General features: G+C 51.1%; 1 protein-coding gene and 1 long non-coding RNA gene across 2 annotated transcripts; both read right to left on the bottom strand.

Moving 5' to 3' along the window:
• Positions 1-613: 613 nt before the first annotated feature.
• On the bottom strand, positions 614-13,392 carry LOC116578464. The gene is made up of 4 exons (XR_004280887.1): positions 12,727-13,392; positions 8,533-10,535; positions 1,282-1,391; positions 614-732 (listed from the first exon to the last, which is right to left on the bottom strand). It is a non-coding gene; the product is annotated as an uncharacterized LOC116578464 (long non-coding RNA).
• Positions 9,654-12,433, bottom strand: FZD2 (frizzled class receptor 2). Its single transcript, XM_032322823.1, has one exon. The coding sequence runs from the start codon at positions 12,411-12,413 to the stop codon at positions 10,713-10,715; it is 1,701 nt and encodes a 566-aa protein (XP_032178714.1). The 5' UTR covers positions 12,414-12,433; the 3' UTR covers positions 9,654-10,712.
• Positions 13,393-18,968: the final 5,576 nt, after the last annotated feature.

Genomic DNA, 18,968 nt, shown 5'->3' with positions numbered 1-18,968 from the left:
TTCTCTTTCTCTCTGCCTGCCTCCCTGCCTGCTTGTGATCTCTGTCACATAAATAAATAAAATCTTAAAAAAAAAAAGATTTTATTTGTTTATTTGACACAGAGAGATTATAAGTAGGCAGAGAGGCAGGCAGAGAGCGGGTGGGAAGCAGACTCCCCACTGAGCCGAGAGCCCAATGCAGGGCTTGATCCCGGAACCCTGAGACCATGACTGAGCCAAAGGCAGAGGCTTAACCCACTAAGCTACCCAGGTACCTCTCTGGAACCCATTCTCAGGAATAAATGAATTAATGCATGTCGGGGCACCTGGGTGGCTCAGCAGGTTAAGCCTCTGCCTTCGGCTCAGGTCATGATGATCGAGTCCCATATAGGGCTCCTTGCTCAGTGGAAAGCCTGCTTCTCGCTCTGCCTGGTGACCCCCTGCTTGTGCTCTCTCTCTCTCTCAAATAAATAAAAAAATAAATAAATAAAATCTTTACAAAAATTAATGCATGTCAAATACTTAGAACAATTCCAGATACATAGTAAGTACTTAAAGAACTTAGTTACGTTTCAGTAATCTACTGCTGCGTAACAAAGTACACTAAAACCAAGTAGCTTGAAACAATAGCCATTTTATTATATCCCACAATTTATGGGTCAGGAATTTGGGTAAGGCTTGGTTGGGTGGTTCTTCTGTTCCACAGGCATCGCTGAGGACACCTAATGATATTCAGCTGATGGATGGGCTGGTCTGGGTAAAATAAGATAGGTAAAATTAAGATGACTTTACCTATCTGTCTAGTGTGTTAGTGGGGATGGCTGAAAGGCGGGGCTCAGCTAGAACTATTAACCAGAGCACGTACACGGGGCCTCTCTCGCATGGTGGTCTCTGGATAGTCTAACTTCTTATATGCCAGCTCTGTCAGCCCGAGGGTGAGGGTTCCCATGAACAAGGTCGAAACTGCATGGGTTTTCATGACCCAGACTTATCCGTCCTATGACATCACTTCCACCATAGCCAACTGGTCAAAGGTGAGGAGTCAAGGCGAGGAGACATATACTCCGCCTTTCTACAGGAGAGTCAGATAATTTGAAACAAGGTATTATAGCCATCTCACTTTCTGCCCCCAAGGAAGTTTCCCATATGAATCTTACTGGAATGTCAGTAGACCAATCTATCCTTCTTTCTCTGACAAGGAATTGGGATTATGTCTCCTGAGACATCAAGGCAACCAGTTCGCACACATATACCCGTCTACACACACCCAGACATAGTTGCACAATCAGATCTGGTACATACGTAGAGCCAACGCTTCTTCCATCTGTAGCCATGTCTCAGGTCAGGGAGACCCAAAGTCCTGCCCCAGAGTTCTTTACCAGGAAGTTCAAAATCACTGGCCATCCCTGCTCCTGTTGGCACAAAAAGAGGGTGTTGGTAGGGATGGAATCCAGTCATTGATTAGAGAGAGGGCATAGATCCAAAACCCACTAACGTTTGGCTTTCACATGTCCTGTGGTGTGTGTGTGTGTGTGTGTGTGTGTGTGTGCCCGCACCCCCTGGTTCTGATTGGTTCAAGTCAGTAAAGAAATGAGATCTGCCGTTGCGAGCGGGCAGGGGTGGCTCAGATGTGTGCTGCATGGCCAAGCCAGCGTGAGATTGAAATTTTGCTGGGGCTCAGCCCAAATCCTTACTTAGATCAGCTCTGGCACTCTCCTCCACACTCATCCTATGCTCCAGGCACGCTCTCCTTCTCGCTGTTCCCTGATTATGCCATGTTCTCCCATGGCTTTGCCCGTGGGGTTCCCTTTGCCTAGAAGGCCCTTGTTTTTTTTTCTTAAGAACCCCAGTGTTTGCCTTTTGTATCACATGATACAGCCATCATCTGCTCATACGTCCACTTTCATCAAGAACAGAGACCATGCTCTAGTCATCACTGTCTCCCCGTGCCCAGGAGAGAACACTGGTTGAACCAATGGCTGAACCAATGGCTGAACCAATAAGATTTAGCAACTATTTCTCCTCCACATCTCTGTGCTGCCCGGCTCCACCCCACGTCCCTGGGCCCCTATGAGAAGGGGCAAAGGTCTCAAAAGCCAGCGTGGAAAGTTTGGGCTGGATTCTCGAGGCCCTAGCGAGACTCTGCAGAGTCTCAGAAAACAGGACAGGAGAGAGTGCTGAGCTGTAGGGGTGTGGCCTGCAGACCCAGAGGCACTCACACTCCTAATGGGAAAAGCCAGAGGATCCTGCAAGATTTTTCCAGGGTGGGGGAGGATGTCTTAAAGTTCTCAAGCCTCAGTTGAAATTGTCCATGAACACACCTGGTTCTGTTGGGTTAAGTATTAGGGTCTGTCGGGAATACTCAGACCTGGACCTGAGCCAGCACCTTCCGGGAAGAAGAGGATTCTGGCCACAGGGGTGGGGGCAGGTGCAGCTGAGAAAAGAGGTCCCCAGGACCAGCTCCTTTCGAATGTGCAAACAAACCCCCCAGGGCATCTTGTTAAAATGCAGCTTCTGATTCGGTAGGTATGAGGTCAGATCCAAGATTCTGCTTTTTTAGCAAGCTCCCAGGTGATGGTACTTGGGGGGGGGGGGCCGGGGAGGTGTGGAGGGGAAGACTGGGCAGAATACAGATGGACTCACACTTTGAATTAGAAAGACCTAGAAAACTGGCGTTAAGATCCAGACCCTGAGGCTCAGGCCTTAGATGGAGAGGCAGCCATCAGCAATGTTACAAAAATGTTGCGGAGATCATGAGATAATGCAGTATAAAGCCAGCCTGACACTCATCTGATGTACTTGCGAACCTTTACATTCTCTGATTCTCTGACCATGACAGACATCACTAGTGGATTCCAGCACTATCTTCCATCCAACAGAGAGGATGCCTCAGAATCCATCTTAACACAGTACTCTGGGGAGCCACTACCAATTCATGACAGCTGGCATGAGGAATGACCCCATTTGCTACTTCCGGTATTGGGGTTAAGAGTCTGACTGCTTTCCCTCTTCTCGGACTGGCTAGATGCCCTCTAAACAGCTGTTTCCATGAAATCCGGTGACTTTAATATGCTGTAATTTGAGGTAAAGACGGCACTCATTTCATGGTTCTTGTGAACATTAAATGCTATTATGAAAGTATAGTGCTTAGCACGGCGTCTCACCCATAGAAAGTACTCAATAAATTATGGCTACCACAAAGGATGAATGGGTGGACTGTATAGTTGGAGGGGATGAGAGGGGTGGGGTGGGAAAGAGGAAGGTGAGGGAGAAAAGCCAGAGCTCAGAGTGGGGAAGAAGAGGTGGACAAAGACCGTGCCAACCTCAGGGGGTGGCTGGAAGATTTTAGCTCACTCTGGATGGAACTGAGCCCCCTACCACCACGAAAGCTGTTTGAGGGGAAGGGGTGCCTGGTACTTATCATCTTGGGAGTTCTAAGCTCAGAAAGTCTTGTCAAGGAAAATTGTGAATGACTTGGAAATGGTTAAAATAATGACTCTGGAGGGGGGATTACTGTGTCTCCTGGCAGGTTATGTCTGAGTCTTATTATCGTTGAGTTATTTTCCAACTCAGGTGACTGATAATAATGGAAATTATTTTTAGCCATAAGATGTGAATTGTGTCTGGTGAAGACACAGTTGATATCACCCAGTGAGTATTGCCTAGTTGTCCATGAAGCAAATCTACGTAACGTTCGTATATCGAATGCCTCGATATCTTTCCATTCTTCAGAGTCTCCTTGACATCTTACAGATTCCTTCATTAACTGAGGAGCTAAATGAAAATGTTGATGTGTTTATTGTGTGTATTTGTATAAGAGTAATTATTCTTTCTGGTAGAAAAAAAATTTTTTTAACATTCTCCTTAGCAGCGCAGACTGAGCAGGAGGCTTCCAGAAACTTCTGTCCTAGAACTTCTGTCCTAGAAGCAGGTCTCGCATGCTCAAAAAAACTGATTACATATGTCAGGTTTATAAGGGATTTTATTGCATGCTTTATACTATCCAAATAGATACATCATGATTCCATATTTGAATATAGATATATTCTCAAACACTTATATAGTAAGCTTATTTAAGAAAACATAAAAACTCAGAAATCCCATTAATCCATTCATTGGCTTAAACTAGATGGTCTCCATGTGGGTGGGGACTGAATTTGTGCTTCTCTATAGTTTGGCAAGCTCCTGAGCCATGGTAGGCTTATACTAACTATACACTAAATACTGAGCCAACACAGTAAATAAGCATTTATTATGTGCCAGCCACTACTTTAAAGATTTTACTTGAGGGGTGCCTGGGTGGCTCAGTGGGTTAAAGCCTCTGCCTTCGGCTCAGGTCATGATCTCAGGGTCCTGGGATTGAGCCCCGCATCGGGCTCTCTGCTTGGCGGGGAGCCTGCTTCCTGCCTGCCTCTCTGCCTACTTGTGATCTGTCTCTGCCAAAGAGATAAATAAAATCTTTAAAAAAAAAAAAAAAAAGATTTTACTTGAATCAGATTGTTTAATCCTCAAACCAGTCTTGAAAGGTAAGTATTATTACTATTCCCATTTACAGAGAAGTTAACTTGCCCAAGGTCAACACCTAGCAAGGGGCTAAGGCAGATTCACGCCCAAGTTGTCTGTCTCCAGAGCCTGTGATCTTGGGCACCCACTATGTGCCAGGCGTATCGCTAGGCTCAGGGATACAGAGATGAAAGACCAAACACGGGCTCCCCCTCAAGGAGGTCATAGTCATGAAAGGAGATGAACAATAATGATGACGTGCCGGGACCATAGAGAACAGTGCGGCGACAGGATTGGCTAGGGGTACGGTTGTCTGCAGAGGGGCCACCCGACCTCAGGCACATTCTGAGGCAATAAAAGTTACTATCTAGGCTAAGGAAAGGGAAGGACATTTGAGCCACAGGAACCGTACTTGGCGAAGTCATGGAGCATGGCGGGTCTGAGAACATCAGAGTTCTGGAGAAGGCACAAAGGAGTGTAGGAATGGACAGTGGGAAGTGAGACTAGAAAGCGAGGAGCCAGATCCAGACCTTGGAAAGCCTTATGTGCTGAGGGAGGGAGGGGGTTGGGACACTCTTTGGAGGCCTTGCGAGACTGTGACCAAAAGACATTCAACCCAGTAGGCAGAAATCCCTTCAAGCCAAGTCCCACCCCACAGAGTTCCCTGGGAGGCCTAGACCCAGAGGGAAAGGCAGTAGGGGTCAGGGACACACCCAGTGCCACCTGCAAGCAGTGGCTGGGAACACCCCCCCCTCCCACCCACAATTCCTGCTTCTGTGCCCCTGCCCCCACCAGCACAGCATGGCCACTCTAGGCCCACTCCCTGCTGTCGCATTCCCCCTTGAGGGTGAGGCCAGAGATGAGAATCAGGCGCCCTCCCTTCCTCCATCCCTTCCCTGCCCGTCCTCTGACTCCACCACCCTCAGCAGCTGCAGGGCTTGGCACACCCCTGGCCCCATCGGAGGAAGAACAGGAGACCGGAGCTTCCTGGGGGAGCTGGGACGCTGGGTTGTGCCCTCCCCTCCCAGCGGGCTGAGGCTGGTGATTAGCTGGGTTAATTATATCCAAACCATTTCCGATTGGCACAAGCCCACCCACCCACAGAGCCTGCCCAGAAGGCGTGCAGGCCCAGCCCGGGTCAGGATGCCAGGGCGCCTGCTACCCTGGGAGGGGTCCTGACCCCAGCCGGGACCCAATGGGGAGGGTGGTGGTCCTCCCAGCTCCAAGACCTCCTCCCCTCCCCTCCCCCCAGGCCTCCTTCTCCACACTGGCTAACCCCATCCTCCTTTTTCTCCTGTCCCAACACAAATCCCTTTCCTGCCCCTCCTCCTCCAGGTTTGGAATGAAATCTCGGGGCTCTGAGTTCCGCAGGAGGCCCCTACATAAACACTCTGATTGGGGCTAATTATAAGGGCCAGGTTGGGAGGCTGGAGCCTTCAGAAAGCTTGGCTCTCAAACAAAGGGCCCAGGGCTCAGCCCGCAGCCCAGGCCGGCTCCTCTCCAGGCTTCATTAGGAATCAGGAGGAGGGTCCTGGGCCATAGGCAGTCCTCTCTGAACCCAATCAGTTGTTCCTGGGTTTATTCCACGTCCCAAGTCCCGTCTTGTCCTTTCTCCAGGCATCAGATCCCAGCCCTGATCAGGCAGTCTGGAAGGGCCACAAGCGGGCCGGCTGTGGAGGGCAAAGCCAGGCAAGGCAAGGCCCCGAAGGAGGGGCTCTCAGGCTGTGAGGCTGGGACTGGGGACCGAGGAGGAGGGCCGAGGGGTGGGGGGAGGCGCAGGGGTAGAGGGGAGGCAGAGGGGTGGAGGGGAGGTGCAGGGGAAGCCAGCTGTGACAGCCCTAGCCCTAATTAGCCGGCTTCAAAGCTGGCTGGAGAGAGAGCCCGCCCGTGTGTGTGCCCTGCTCACTCAGGCGGGTAAGACATTTCTGTCCTCATCAGAAGAGAGAGGGAGAGAAAAACATGGCCCAACCACCTCCGAGAGCCTCTGGACTGTGAGCTGGCATCCAGAGTCAGGTGCAAAACCCGGGAGCACAGGAAATCACTCTATTTTGTTAAAACTATCAGCAACAATAGGGTAAAAAGCCCTGAAGAAATGTACATCCTTTGATGCAGATTCTTTTAGGAATTAACCTAAGTAATGGGAAGAGGGCTACAATTTACTGAACTTTAATGTGCTGGCTCTGTACCCGCGCCCATCTAATCCTCACGCAAGCTCCCGGGACCGGTACCACGGCCTTTTTACTGATGAGGACAGGGACTCCGAGGTCAGGCTCGGAGCGGATACCGTCTCGTGCCTAAGTCTGCACTCACGACCATGATCGGCCTGTGTGTGTCTGTCTTTTGCCTGTTTTTTCCCCTCGACTCCAAAAATATTACTCGTTCCCTCGATAATCTGTTACCTTCCAGAGAGGCAGGGTTGAGGGAATAATCTGGGTTGGGGGATGTTCCTGGTTTTATAGACCTGATGGTTTCCCCTCCTGATCCCCCTTTCCATAGTAGAAGTAATTGGACACTTGTGGCGCAGATTCCCCCCAACACCGCCCCCCTACTCCCCACCCCAGGAAAGTTATAAAGGATGCCCATCGAAGAGGTGGAGAGACCCCCTCCTCAGGAGGAGGAGATGTCTAAACCAGGAGCTGGAAAGCTAGCTTGGGGATGGGGCAGGGGGCACAGATAGAGAATTCGTTGATCCCCCAAAATTCATGCAAAATTGTGTGTTCACAGGAGTCTGGCCATTTTCTCCCAGGAGAAGCTCTAAAGATTTTTCAGGTTCTTAGATGGGTCAGTAGCCCAGTTTAAAATCCAACTTGAGGAAAGGAAGGTGAGTGTAGGGAAGGAAGGGACTGTGCTTCCGTGACGGAGATGAACAGAAGCACGATGCCCTAGAGTTGGCAGAATCTGGGCTCGGTTTCCCCAGACATGCGCCCCACAGCACCCTGGGACAGCATCTCTCCGCTTTTGGAATCCAGCCCAGATCTAGGGCTCCAACACCCTAGAATCCAGAAGTCACCAGCTCCAGAGCCTAGTGATCCTCGCTGTTTGCGGATGTTTAGAAGAATTTTGTCGTGGAAACCCTGAGGGTCCTCTTCTGGGGCTGGTTCTTAAAGAACACAGAGTTTGCAACTAATGGAACCATTTTCAGGAGGAGAGTTAGGGGTGGGGGGTGGAAAAGCCAAAGTCTGATCAAGGGAGGAGGGAGGAGTCTGGAGGAAAAAATGCCCTAAGCCTAGAACCTAGACAACCAGCTTCTCCTTTGTGGTCTGGGGGTTGGACGGGAGAACAGGTAGGAAGCCCTGTGAGACCAAAGCCTGGTCTCAGGTGCAAGGCTTTCCTTTGGGCTGTAGACCTTCCACCAAAGCCTCCCTTAGCCCCTTTGGGACTACCCATAGGGTGACCGAGAAATCTGCAAAAGTAGACTCCCAAGCCCTGGTGTTTATCATAAGGGCATAGAGACCCCTCTCCAGGTGTGGCAGAGCTCAGACAGTTTGCCTCTGGGTCTCTGTTCCAGGCTCAGGCTCTTTGGGCTAACACTTCCCTCCTCTGAGAGCTGGTTCCTTAAAGCAGTGACAACAGCCAGGCAGGAATTCCCCCACTACTTTCTATCAGGTAATTAGCCCTTTGCCCACCCCCCCCCCCACATTGGGGAAGGGGAGGGCATCTAGAACTGTCCTTCACGTATCTTCTCCCCCCAACACACACCACCAGAAAACTCATTTTTTCCATTTTCTTGGGCCTTCTTCCCCTCCACTGGCGGGTGACTTACCATCTTTGCCCAAATTCCCTCCCTCTCACCCCAGCTCAGGGAAGGAAAGATTATTGTGGGCAGTCCACCATGTGCTCCTGCTATCAGCGTGAGAGCCCACTGACAGATGTACCCAAAGCAGGCAGAGCTGGGCTCCTGGGGGCTTCGAGGCAGGAGGAGGGGTGCAGGGCGGGCTCTTCCGCGAAATCTTCAAGAGACCAGCTCTCCCCACCAGGCTCCATCTCCACCACTGGAACCCCTCCCCCTACCCCCAGGCTTTCACCATTCTTTCCCGGAGAGGCACTCACAATTTGTAATTTAACTCTTTCCTCCAGGCCTTGTGGGGTTCCTTTAGAATTTTGCAACAAATGGAGCTACAGGGGAGTGGCTCCCCTGCCTGCTGCTTTGATAGTTGATATCATCTCATATTAGGACTTGGTACACGCCCTCAGTTGAGAAAAAGCTAGTTTTAACTTATAACGTTGACCCCTCCTCCCCCACACAAATCATTTGGTGGAAGGTTACATATTTTGAGAAGGGGGCTCTGCTGAAATCCCCAGGCTTCATACAATTCCAAACAAAGCCCCACATACGACTTCAATTACCACCAAACATTTCCAGGTCCCCTCCCCCAACATAAACTAACACACACAAACAAATGGAAGTAGGGGTTCTAACTTACTTTCTCCCTTATCCCAAAGAATGCCAACAAAGGGTGGTAAGGCACCCTTTCCCCCATATTTTAGCTAAAAAAAAAGCAAGGTCTGGGGCAGGGAACCTCTTCTCCACCCCAACCCCCAACCAAGTAGGTCCGGGGAGAGGGAAAGGGGGTGTGTGGTTTGGTTAAACTAATAAAATGTTACAACCCTGTTAAATACAATTAAAGGGCTAGATCTCTAGAAGATAATTAAATGTGCTTTATTATGATTATTAGCTTTTAATTTGCACTATTATCAAGAAACAGGAGATGGTGAAAAATTGGGTTCTGTGCCATACTGGTTCCACCCCACCCCTTGGTCTTCAAATCAATCATTTGGAGTTAAAATTCTAAAATATTCCAAATAGTTGAGGGAAATGATGTGTATTGGAAATTGCAATCAATTCTCATACCAGCGGGAAAGACACTTTAAGAAAAGTCTTGCCTTTTATTTTGGGGTTTTAGGGAGAAGATAAGAAACATCTGTTGTAAACATTCTATCAATCTTGAGATATAGAATGTCCTGTAAACACCCAACCCCACCCCCACAGTCACAAAGAGACTGCCTAGAGCCTTCTTCTAAAGCAAAGATACCCACTTTTTTTTCGTTTCCCTTTCTGGACAAGTTTGAAAAGAAGTCTTTTGTCAAAGTTAAACTAAAAATCCCACCAGCCTATCCGTCCCCTCCCTTCAACTCAACCCATTTTTATTGCTTTTTTTTTGCGCGCGGGGGGGGGGGGGGGGGGACAACAAAAACCCACACATAAAGCACAAACCAACCTGCAAACTTCTTAACTGAATGCCAGAGAAGATATTCGGTTGGGAAGTGGCAGGGAGCCAACTACAAGGGAAGGGGAAAGACACAAGGGCATCTCAGAACCCCAACATTTGTGAGCTAAGGCTCTCCCTAAAAATGGAGACAGTCAGGATTGGTACTCAAGGTAGTGGCGGAGGTGGGGTGGGGGGCGGTTTTGTTTCGGAACACATTTCACAAAGCACTACAAAGCACTTTCTGCCCACTCCAAGCGCTTGGGGCAGCAAGCTGAAAAGAAAAGTCAAAGAGAAGAATGATCTTCCAGCCTGCGGGGGGAGGCGGCCATTCCGCACCCCATCTCGCCCTGTCCCCCCATCCCACTCGCGGGGTTAGCCCGATCTCTTTGGGGAATGCTCCAAAGATCGAGTGAAGGAGACAGGTCATGTGGGGAGAGAAAGGGAATAAAACAAGAGGAACCCAAGTCTTGTTCGGAAACACCCAGCGACTTCCACAGGCCCAGCGAGAAGGCTCACAGATTTGGCTCTGGGAGTTGAATCTAACCCCCTCCTCCATCCACCTCGTCCCAGAAACACCTCTTCCAGCAGGCCCAGCCCTGCCAAAACACCAAAATATTCGAACCAAAGTAGGGGATGGTGTTTGAAAAGGGCACTGAAGAAAGGAGAGGACGCCCCCCAAAGCCCCCTCCCTTCATTCCTCAGCCTCGGGGCCCCTTGGCGCTCCCCCCTTTTTTTTCCGTTTTTCTTTTAAATAGAAAATATATAATTAAATTTACAAGACTATTTACAGTTTTAATTACAAACCTGCTGGGGGCATCGAACAGAGTTCTCTTTAAAAGCAACCTAAAAGAGAAATGGTTTCGATTGTTCTTTATTTAAAAAAATAAAATAAGGAGTCTGTAGGAGGCCCCCCACCCCCACCCCCGCAGAGGCAAGGCGCCCCCCCAACGCCCCGTGCGGGCGCGCGGGCGGGGTGGGGGGGAGAGGCCCGCCTGGGTACACGGCTGCTGGGGCAGCCCCTCACACGGTGGTCTCGCCGTGCCGGCTGTTGGTGAGCCGGGTGTAGAACTTTCTCCACGAGTGCAACGTCTTGCCGGACCAGATCCAAAAGCCCGACGTGATGCCCACGATGAGCGTCATGAGGTATTTGATCATGTAGACGGTGAAGTCGGGCGACATGCGCGGCGTGTAGTGCGCCGGGCACGGGATGGCCAGGCTCTTGCAGTGCTGGCTCACCCACGAGCGCTCCCAGTGCTCTCGAAAGGCCTGCTCGTAGAAGTAGCAGGCGATGACGATGGTGGCGGGCACGGTGTAGAGCACCGAGAAGACGCCGATGCGCACCATCAGCCGCTCCAGCTTCTCCGTCTTGGTGCCGTCGTGCTTCATGATGGTGCGGATGCGAAAGAGGGACACGAAGCCGGCCAGGAGGAAGGACGTGCCGATAAACAGGTACACGAAGAGCGGCGCCAGCACGAAGCCCCGCAGCGGGTCCAGGCTATTGAGGCCCACGAAGCACACGCCGCTCAGCAGGTCGCCGTCAATCTGGCCCATGGCCAGGATCGTGATGGTCTTGACCGCCGGCACGGCCCACGCGGCCAGGTGGAAGTACTGCGAGTTGGCCTCGATGGCCTCGTGGCCCCACTTCATGCCCGCCGCCAGGAACCAAGTGAGCGACAGGATGACCCACCAGATGGAACTGGCCATGCTGAAGAAGTAGAGCATCATGAAGAGAATGGTGCAGCCCTCCTTCTTGGTGCCCTGCACGACCGTGCGGTAGCCGTCCTCGGAAAAGCGCTCGTTACACACGACGCGCTCCTGGAGCACGAAGCCCGCGATGTAGGCCACCGAAACCATAGTGTAGCAGCCCGACAGAAAGATGATGGGCCGCTCGGGGTAGCGGAAACGCTGCATGTCCACCAGGTAGGTGGTGACGGTGAAGAAGGTGGAGGCGCAGCACAGCACAGACCAGGTGAGGATCCAGAGGCGCGCAAAGCGCGTCTCCTCCTGCGAGAAGAACATGGAGCCGTCGGGCCGCGCGGGCTCGCAGGGCGCCGCGCAGTCGCGCTCGCCCAGGAACTTGTAGCTGAGATAGGACGGCACCTTGAGAACGCGCGGGCAGTGGAACGGGTGCTCCAGCGTGGCGTAGCGCGGGGGAGAGCCGCCGCCGCCGCCCGGGCCGCCCGGGGTGCCCCCGGCCCCCGGCTGCAGGCCCGGCGGAGGTGCGGTGGTGAGCAGCGCCGGCGTGCCGTCCTCGGAGTGGTTCTGGCCCACGCAGATCTGCTCTGCGCCGTGGCGCGGAAAGTGTTCGCAGCGCAGGCGCTCGGGCCACTGGAAGCCGAACTTGTTCATGAGCGCCTCGCAGCCCTGGCGCGCGCGCTCGCAGATGGAGCGGCACGGCGGGATGGCCTGCTCCAGCACGGTGCACACGGGCGCGTACATGGAGCACAAGAAGAAGCGCAGTTCGGGGGAGCACTGCACCTTCACCAACGGGTAGAATTGGTGCACCTCCAGGCCCGCGTCCTCCTGGTTCGTGTGGCCCAGAAGGTTGGGCATGATGGTCTGGTTGTAGGCGATGTCCGTGCACAGCGGGATGGAGATGGGTTGGCAGAAGCCGTGGTCTGGGATGGAGATGCCCTTCTCCCCGTGGAACTGGGCCGGCCCAGCGGCCGGCAGCAGCAGCAGCGGCAGCAGCAGGCGGGGCAGGGCGCTGCGGGGCCGCATGCTGGCCGCCGCCCCCCACTCGGCTCCCGGGCGCCCCCCCGCCCCCGCCCCAGGCCCGAGACCGCGCGCCTTCCCCGCCGCCGCCTCGCCGCCGCCTCCCGCGCCTCTTTGCAAAGTTTGCTGGCGGCCGCAGAGTTGGGGAGGCCGGGCGGGGGAGGGGGGCGGCGCGCCTGCCGGCTAGCTCGCCGCGGTCCGACTGAGCAGCCCGAGACACCGCGCGCTGCTTGCCCTCTCTCCTCTTCTTTCTCCTCCTCTCGCCTCTCCCCTCCCTTCTCCGCCCAGCGACTCCTTTGTGCGTTCCTCCAGCCCTCACCTCGGCCTCTCCGATCCCAATTAGTCGGTTTCAAGGGGGCCCCCGCCGGCGGCCCCGCCCTCCTCTCAGCCCCCCAAAAAAGGGATCCTTGAAACCGCCCCGTCGAGCTCTAAGCACCATCCCAAAATGTGCTCTCGGCCAATCAGATTTAAACCCCAGGACCAGCCCCGAGGGCTGGATTGGTCGACCACAACATAATGAGATCAGAAACCAGATGCCAACAAAACTTTCCCCCCCCCCTTTTGCTTTTTAAAGAGACAAGCTATTATTATATTAGGGGCTGTTTGCCCAGCACGGGATTTCTCCGGAGTCGCGGCGGCGAGATCCGGAGACACACAAGCCCCAGAATTGCGGCAGACCCAAGCCACTCGGCCCTGGATCACTCTTCTCCTGGGGGCCTAAGGCGCTCTCGCTGGTACGGCTTCTTTAAATCCTTGCCTCCGCCCCTGCTCCTAGCACCCCACCTATTCCAGTCCAGTTTTTCAAATCAAGTGAAAAACCTCAACTTTAAAAAATGTTTCAGAGAGAGAAAAACACTTTTTTTAAAAAACGAGCGGCTCACAAAGACATTTCTCTCAGCTCCTCCTCAAGGAGTGCAGACAAAAAGTTTCACCTCACCCAGTACGCAGACCCCTAGGAGTTTGCCTCGCCCCTCCCCCTTAAACACACCCTTAAATAACCCTCTGAAAAATGAGAGCCTGTCTCTTTAAGAGGCTCTTAAAGGGGCCTGGACTCCAGGGCGTAATTGCCCCGTAGCGAGCACAAAGGAGCCCATTATGGTTCTTTGTGTTCGGTGGCACCTCAAAGTGAGAAAACTCAGGAACTTAGAGGCCCAGAGCTGGAGGGATGGGGCGGGGGTGATAGGGGGAGAGGTGAAGGAGAATGGCCGAGAGCTGCGGCTTCTCCCTCCCCCTTCTTCCGAGGCAAATCTTAATTATGCAAAGTAAAGTTTAGTTGCCATAACGGGGAGGTCTTAATCGAAAGTTAATGGTGGGGGGTGGGGGGTGACGGGCAGTTTTGAGTGAAGAGATGACTCTCTTAGGCCGTTGCGGGCATTTTCCTCCTCTCTCCCCACCTCTGCCTCCGTCCCCTAAAAGTTTCCAGATACTGTCTCCTGGAAGAGAGGGGAGTTTTACCCAAACCTTAAGTGATTCCACACCAGAAAGAGGTGGCCTGTGTGGCGAGGGAGAGGCTGGGGGGTTGTGGCGGATTACCTACCCCGTCTCCCCCGTCTCTCACCTGGTTGGGGATGGGTGGTGGCCGCCAGAAGGGTTCCTACTAGTTTAGAACGGTCTTCTATCTTTCCCCTCCTAGGATTTTAAATTTGGGCAAGGGTTTGGGGGCGGGGAGGTTAGGAGGGATTTGCGTGTAAATCTCCAGGGCCTGATACTGGATGATGGATCAATTACCTCTACCGTGTCTTCCAAGGGAAAGGGGGGGGGGGATAACTTAAAAAGAAGAAAGAAAGTTGAGTTTTGAAAATCCTTTACTTCTCAGTACAATAAGTCCTCCCAGCCTGGCGAGGTGTTTCCTGCTCCGATCTAGAAAAGGATTGCTTTGCAAACCAAACAGAAACAACAAAAGAGATTTGAGAGAAAAAGAAGAATGGAATGGGCAGAAGAAGAAAAAAACTCTAAGTGGATACGTATAACAGATCCAGGTTGGACAGGATTTGACCCGCGGCCCCCCCCCCCCCCCCGTTGAATGATAAGCAGATTTTCAAGTTCTTTACAATGTGAAAATGGTCCTTATTGTATCCTGGAGAATTTTTCTTTTCACTGCTTTAGGAAGAATACTTCCTAAAGCATTCTAAAGTATTCCTAACGTGCTTTTTGCTCTCCATTCCATTTACAGCTCACCCCCAAATCCACATGGTTAAGGAACAGTCTAGAGTTGTATTCTGGAGGGGCCTGAACCACACCTGAGGGCTCCTCCTTCAGTCTCCCCGTCCCAGCGTATCCCTGTGCTTCTCTAGAGCTGGGACCAAGCCCCTGAGCTGAGCAGGGAAAACAAAAATGAGTAAGACAGGCTCCTACTCTCCACTCAGGAAGCTCACCGTCTGATCGGAAATTGAGAGTCAATCTCCAATAGAAATGCAGCATCTTCAATTTCCTTCCGTGACAAACCTGTTTTCCTACCCTGGGGCCAGTTTTGAGTGACGGTTATCCCTTCCACAACCACCCCCACAAAGGGGGAGCTGGAGGTGGAAAAAAGAAGTCACAGGCCTTCTTTCATTCACTCAGAAAAGTGTTCATTCCTTCAACAGACTTTTCTTGAGTCTTCTCATTTCACACCACTGCGGTAGGTGCTGGGGGGTGGGGCTGGAGGAGGGAGGGGTGCAGAGGAAAATGGCAGCATCCCGGACTGTCAAGAGTTTGTGGTATCCCGGAAGAATAGTCATTCTACTGAGATCCTGCACTTATCTAGCATTTTCTTTCTTTCTTCCCTTTTTTTTTTTTTTTAAAGATTTTATTTATTTATTTGACAGAGGCAGCGAGAAAGGGTATACAAGAAGGGAGACTGGGAGAGGGAGAAACAGGCTTCCTGCTGAGCAGGGAGCCCAATGCAGGGCTCCATCCCAGGACCCTGGGATCATGACCTGAGCCTGAGCTGAAGGCAGGCGACCAAGGACTAAACCACCCAGGTGCCCCTTATCTAGCATTTCTACATGAAATAAGAAATCACACCTGGGTGAAATCACGATATTTCTCCCTTACTCTTGCCTTTTCATGTGAGGATCTGGAATGTGAACAGGACCAGAACCTACATCTTCAGGTTTTCAGGTCTATCCACACACTTTCCACGCCACAAACCCACCTTTCAATGGCAGGAGATCAGTAACTAAAGGAAATGAGCAGATTCTCTCAGTTTAAACACTAGATTATGTCATTTGATAGGTACAACAGTTAATTCTGATTTTTTTTTTTTTTTTTAATTAGCTTGAGCACTGACCTGGACCTGATCCCTGACTCGGATAGTCATTTCAGTTCTTTGTACCTTAGGTTCACCATCTGCAAAGTGGGAATGAGCCAGCAGATTTTTAAAATATGAGATTTACACATCCAGAGTAATTTCAGAATGACAGGAATACATTTTACAATCATGAAGAACCTTTCAAAACATGAAGTGACATGAATTAAATATTTATTCGGCAAACATCCTTGGATACAAAGGGTAACTACTACCATTTCTTTTTTTTTTTTTTTTAAGATTTTATTTATTTATTTAACACAGAGAGAGAGGGATCACAAGTAGGCAGAGAGGCAGGCACAGAGCAGGCGGGAAGCAGGCTCCCCGCTGAGCAGAGAGCCCAATGCAGGTCTCCATGTGGGCCTCCATCCCAGGACCCTGGGATCATGACCTGAGCCGAAGGCAGAAGCTTAACCCACTGAGCCACACAGGTGTCCCACTACTACCATTTCTTGAGCTCCTACTGAACACTGCACATACACAAGAAGTATTGCATTGGGTTTATGGATGAAGAATCTACAATTAAAAATAAAATAAAAATTCATTCATTCAGGGGCGCCTGGGTGGCTCAGTCATTAAGCGTCTGCCTTCTGCTCAGGTCATGATTCCAGCGTCCTGGGATCGAGCCCCACATCTGGTTCCCTGCTCCGAGGGAAGCCTGCTTCTCCCTCTCCCTCTTTCCCTGCTTATATTCCCTCTCTCATGTCTCTCTCTCTGCCAAATAAATAAATAAAATTATTTAAAGAAGAAAAAAAAATTAATTCATTCATTTATTTGTTCAAGATGAAGAATCTGACCTTAGGTGAGATTTGACAACTTTCTCAACGTCACAAAGTGTCCGAGCTGAGATTTAAACCCAGGCCTGCTTGGCTCTTAAAGCTGTGTGTGTGTTCTGTCTCCTATACCACACAGCCCCTAATGTTTTATAAGAATTGTGTGCTTTTATGCACTTAATTAGGTAGTGATCACCAGAAGCGACCCTGTTCCTGGGCAGCTTGCATTCTAGTGGAAAAGGGAGACACTCACACTTATCACATAGTCACTTAAATGGATGCAAAATTGCCACAGGATTCAGCGGTATGGAGGGGAAGCCTATGCTGAGGCAGTGTAATACAGGAATCAGACTGGGTTGGGGAGGGCAGTGGAAGATTGTGTAGTTGTAGTGAGGAATAAAATAGAATGAGATAAAGAGAACCCAGATCCACAGGGCTTTGCAGACCATGTGTGAGGCACTAGGTATAGAAATATGAAGCCCCCATCTCAAGGTGGGGATGGGCATTCCAGCCCGAAGGACCAGCACATGCAAGGGTATGGTGGGGTCAAATGGTTGGAATGGGCAGGAAGCCCAAGAATACACAAATTTGGGCCTGCTAGAGCCCTGTGGAGGAGAATGATGGCAGAGGAGATTTTAAATAAGCAGGGACCCTAGATATCGTGCACCCAATCTGGATTCCTGCCGTTGGAGATATGCTGGAGTGTGGGGAAGGGAAAGAGTCATGCCCAAGATTTAGTTGGTGCATTTGGGGAGACATGGGCAACGTGACTTGGGTGAGTCAGAGATACCAGTTAGGGAGAGATTACAAGAGTCTGGGCAAGAGATGGTGAGGGCGTCCAATGAGCAGAGGCTGTGTAGTTGGAGAAGAGAGAGGACGGAGGAGGCCAACCAAGGTTTCTGACCAAGATGCCCTGATGTCATTAATGAAGCTAGGAAATGCAGACCAAGATGTGTAATGAACTCAGGCGAGCTGGTCCAAGCTGATGGTACATCCAATGGAGGGTGCCCAGAAAACAGATGGCTATTCTAAGCCAGGGGCCAGGTGGGGGCTCTAGGCTAGATTCAGATCTGGTAACTTTAGGCTATGGTTGTTGCTAGTGCCTAAGATCACCCATGGAAGGTGGATTGGGTGGGAAAACTAGAGCTTTGGAGATACCAACATTGAGGACAATGGGTCGAGGAGGAGGGGGACTGAGAAAGAGTGGTGGGGCCAGAAGAAAAGAGTCTAGCCCACGTGTGAACTACACAGGCTCACTTCTCAGGACACTGAGAGCCTCAAGTTGGTTGAACTTGAATAGCTGAATAGCTGAATAGCTGTTGTGACAATTCAATGAGGTAGAGCACGGCACTCACTTGACCTGATGCTAGGCTAAAAGGGTGGCTTAGTGGGTTAAAGCTTCTGCCTTCAGCTCAGGTCATGATCCCGGGGTCCTGGGATGGAGCCCTACATCGGGCTCTCTGCTCAGCGGGGAGCCTGCTTCCTCCTCCCTCTCTGCCTACTTGTGATCTCTGTCTGTCAAATAAATACATAAATTTAAAAAAAATCTTTAAAAAAATAAATAAAAGCTTGAAAAATAATAGCTATTGTTTTCAATTCAACAAGGTTTTGAGTACCTATGATATGCAAAGCAGACAAAGTCTATAGAGACCTGGGCTCCAGCTTCAGGAAACTTCGGGTCTAGGGGGGTGATAGTCTGCCATCTGCTTCAGAACACAGCTGCTGTTCAGCCCTGAGGAACATTTCTGGTTGGTCTTGGGCTTCTGCGGTAGGGTGGGAGCCCAGATGTCCCCAGTGCGCAGTGACAGTGCCACTTCCCTAAATCTCGAGGCATTGACTGAAAGTTTCTGGTTGGTCTTGGGCTTCTGCGGTAGGATGGGGGCCCAGATGTCCCCAGTACACAGTGAGAGTGCCACTTCTCTAAATCTCGAGGCACGGCTGTCAGTCATCTCTCAAGTTACAAACCCGATATCTGGAATAATTGTTGGGGGCACATTGTAATGACAGTTTGCACTCCGTTTCAGGGGATGTTCTGTTAGAACAGAAAGCTCAACCCTGCAGAACAGAGCAAAGAGCTGGTAGAGAGGAAAGAAACCTGGTCTGAGGCTCAGAATGTTCTGGCTGCTGGCTTGGCTCCCTCCCACACCTGCCGAGTGAGCTTGGGCAAGTCAATTTGCTTTCCCTAGCTTCAGCTCCCTCGTCTGTAGAGGGGGGATCATGAAAACATTTATCGATTTTTACCTTTGGGCCAGATAAAGGGAGCTGTGAAAATCGTATGTTTGGATCGTGGAAACTCCTTGCTCGAAAGGCTTGTGTGTTACAGGTAAGCGAAAAGACAGCTTGGCAGCAATATCCTGAACAACATGAGCCTGCTCAGAGACAGCACAGGAAAATTCCTTTGGCTAAGGAAACCTGAGGGGCTCTTCCCAGGGCTCCCCACTCTCACACAAAAATCCTCTTGTTTCTGGCCTTTCATTTTGCCAAGGAAAAGACTCTGGG

Source organism: Mustela erminea, chromosome 18, assembly GCF_009829155.1.
Source record: "Mustela erminea isolate mMusErm1 chromosome 18, mMusErm1.Pri, whole genome shotgun sequence".
In the NCBI taxonomy this organism is placed as follows: Eukaryota; Metazoa; Chordata; class Mammalia; order Carnivora; family Mustelidae; genus Mustela; species Mustela erminea.
The sequence above is the reverse complement of the archived record's forward strand: the minus strand, read 5'-3'. Positions and strand labels throughout refer to the sequence as shown.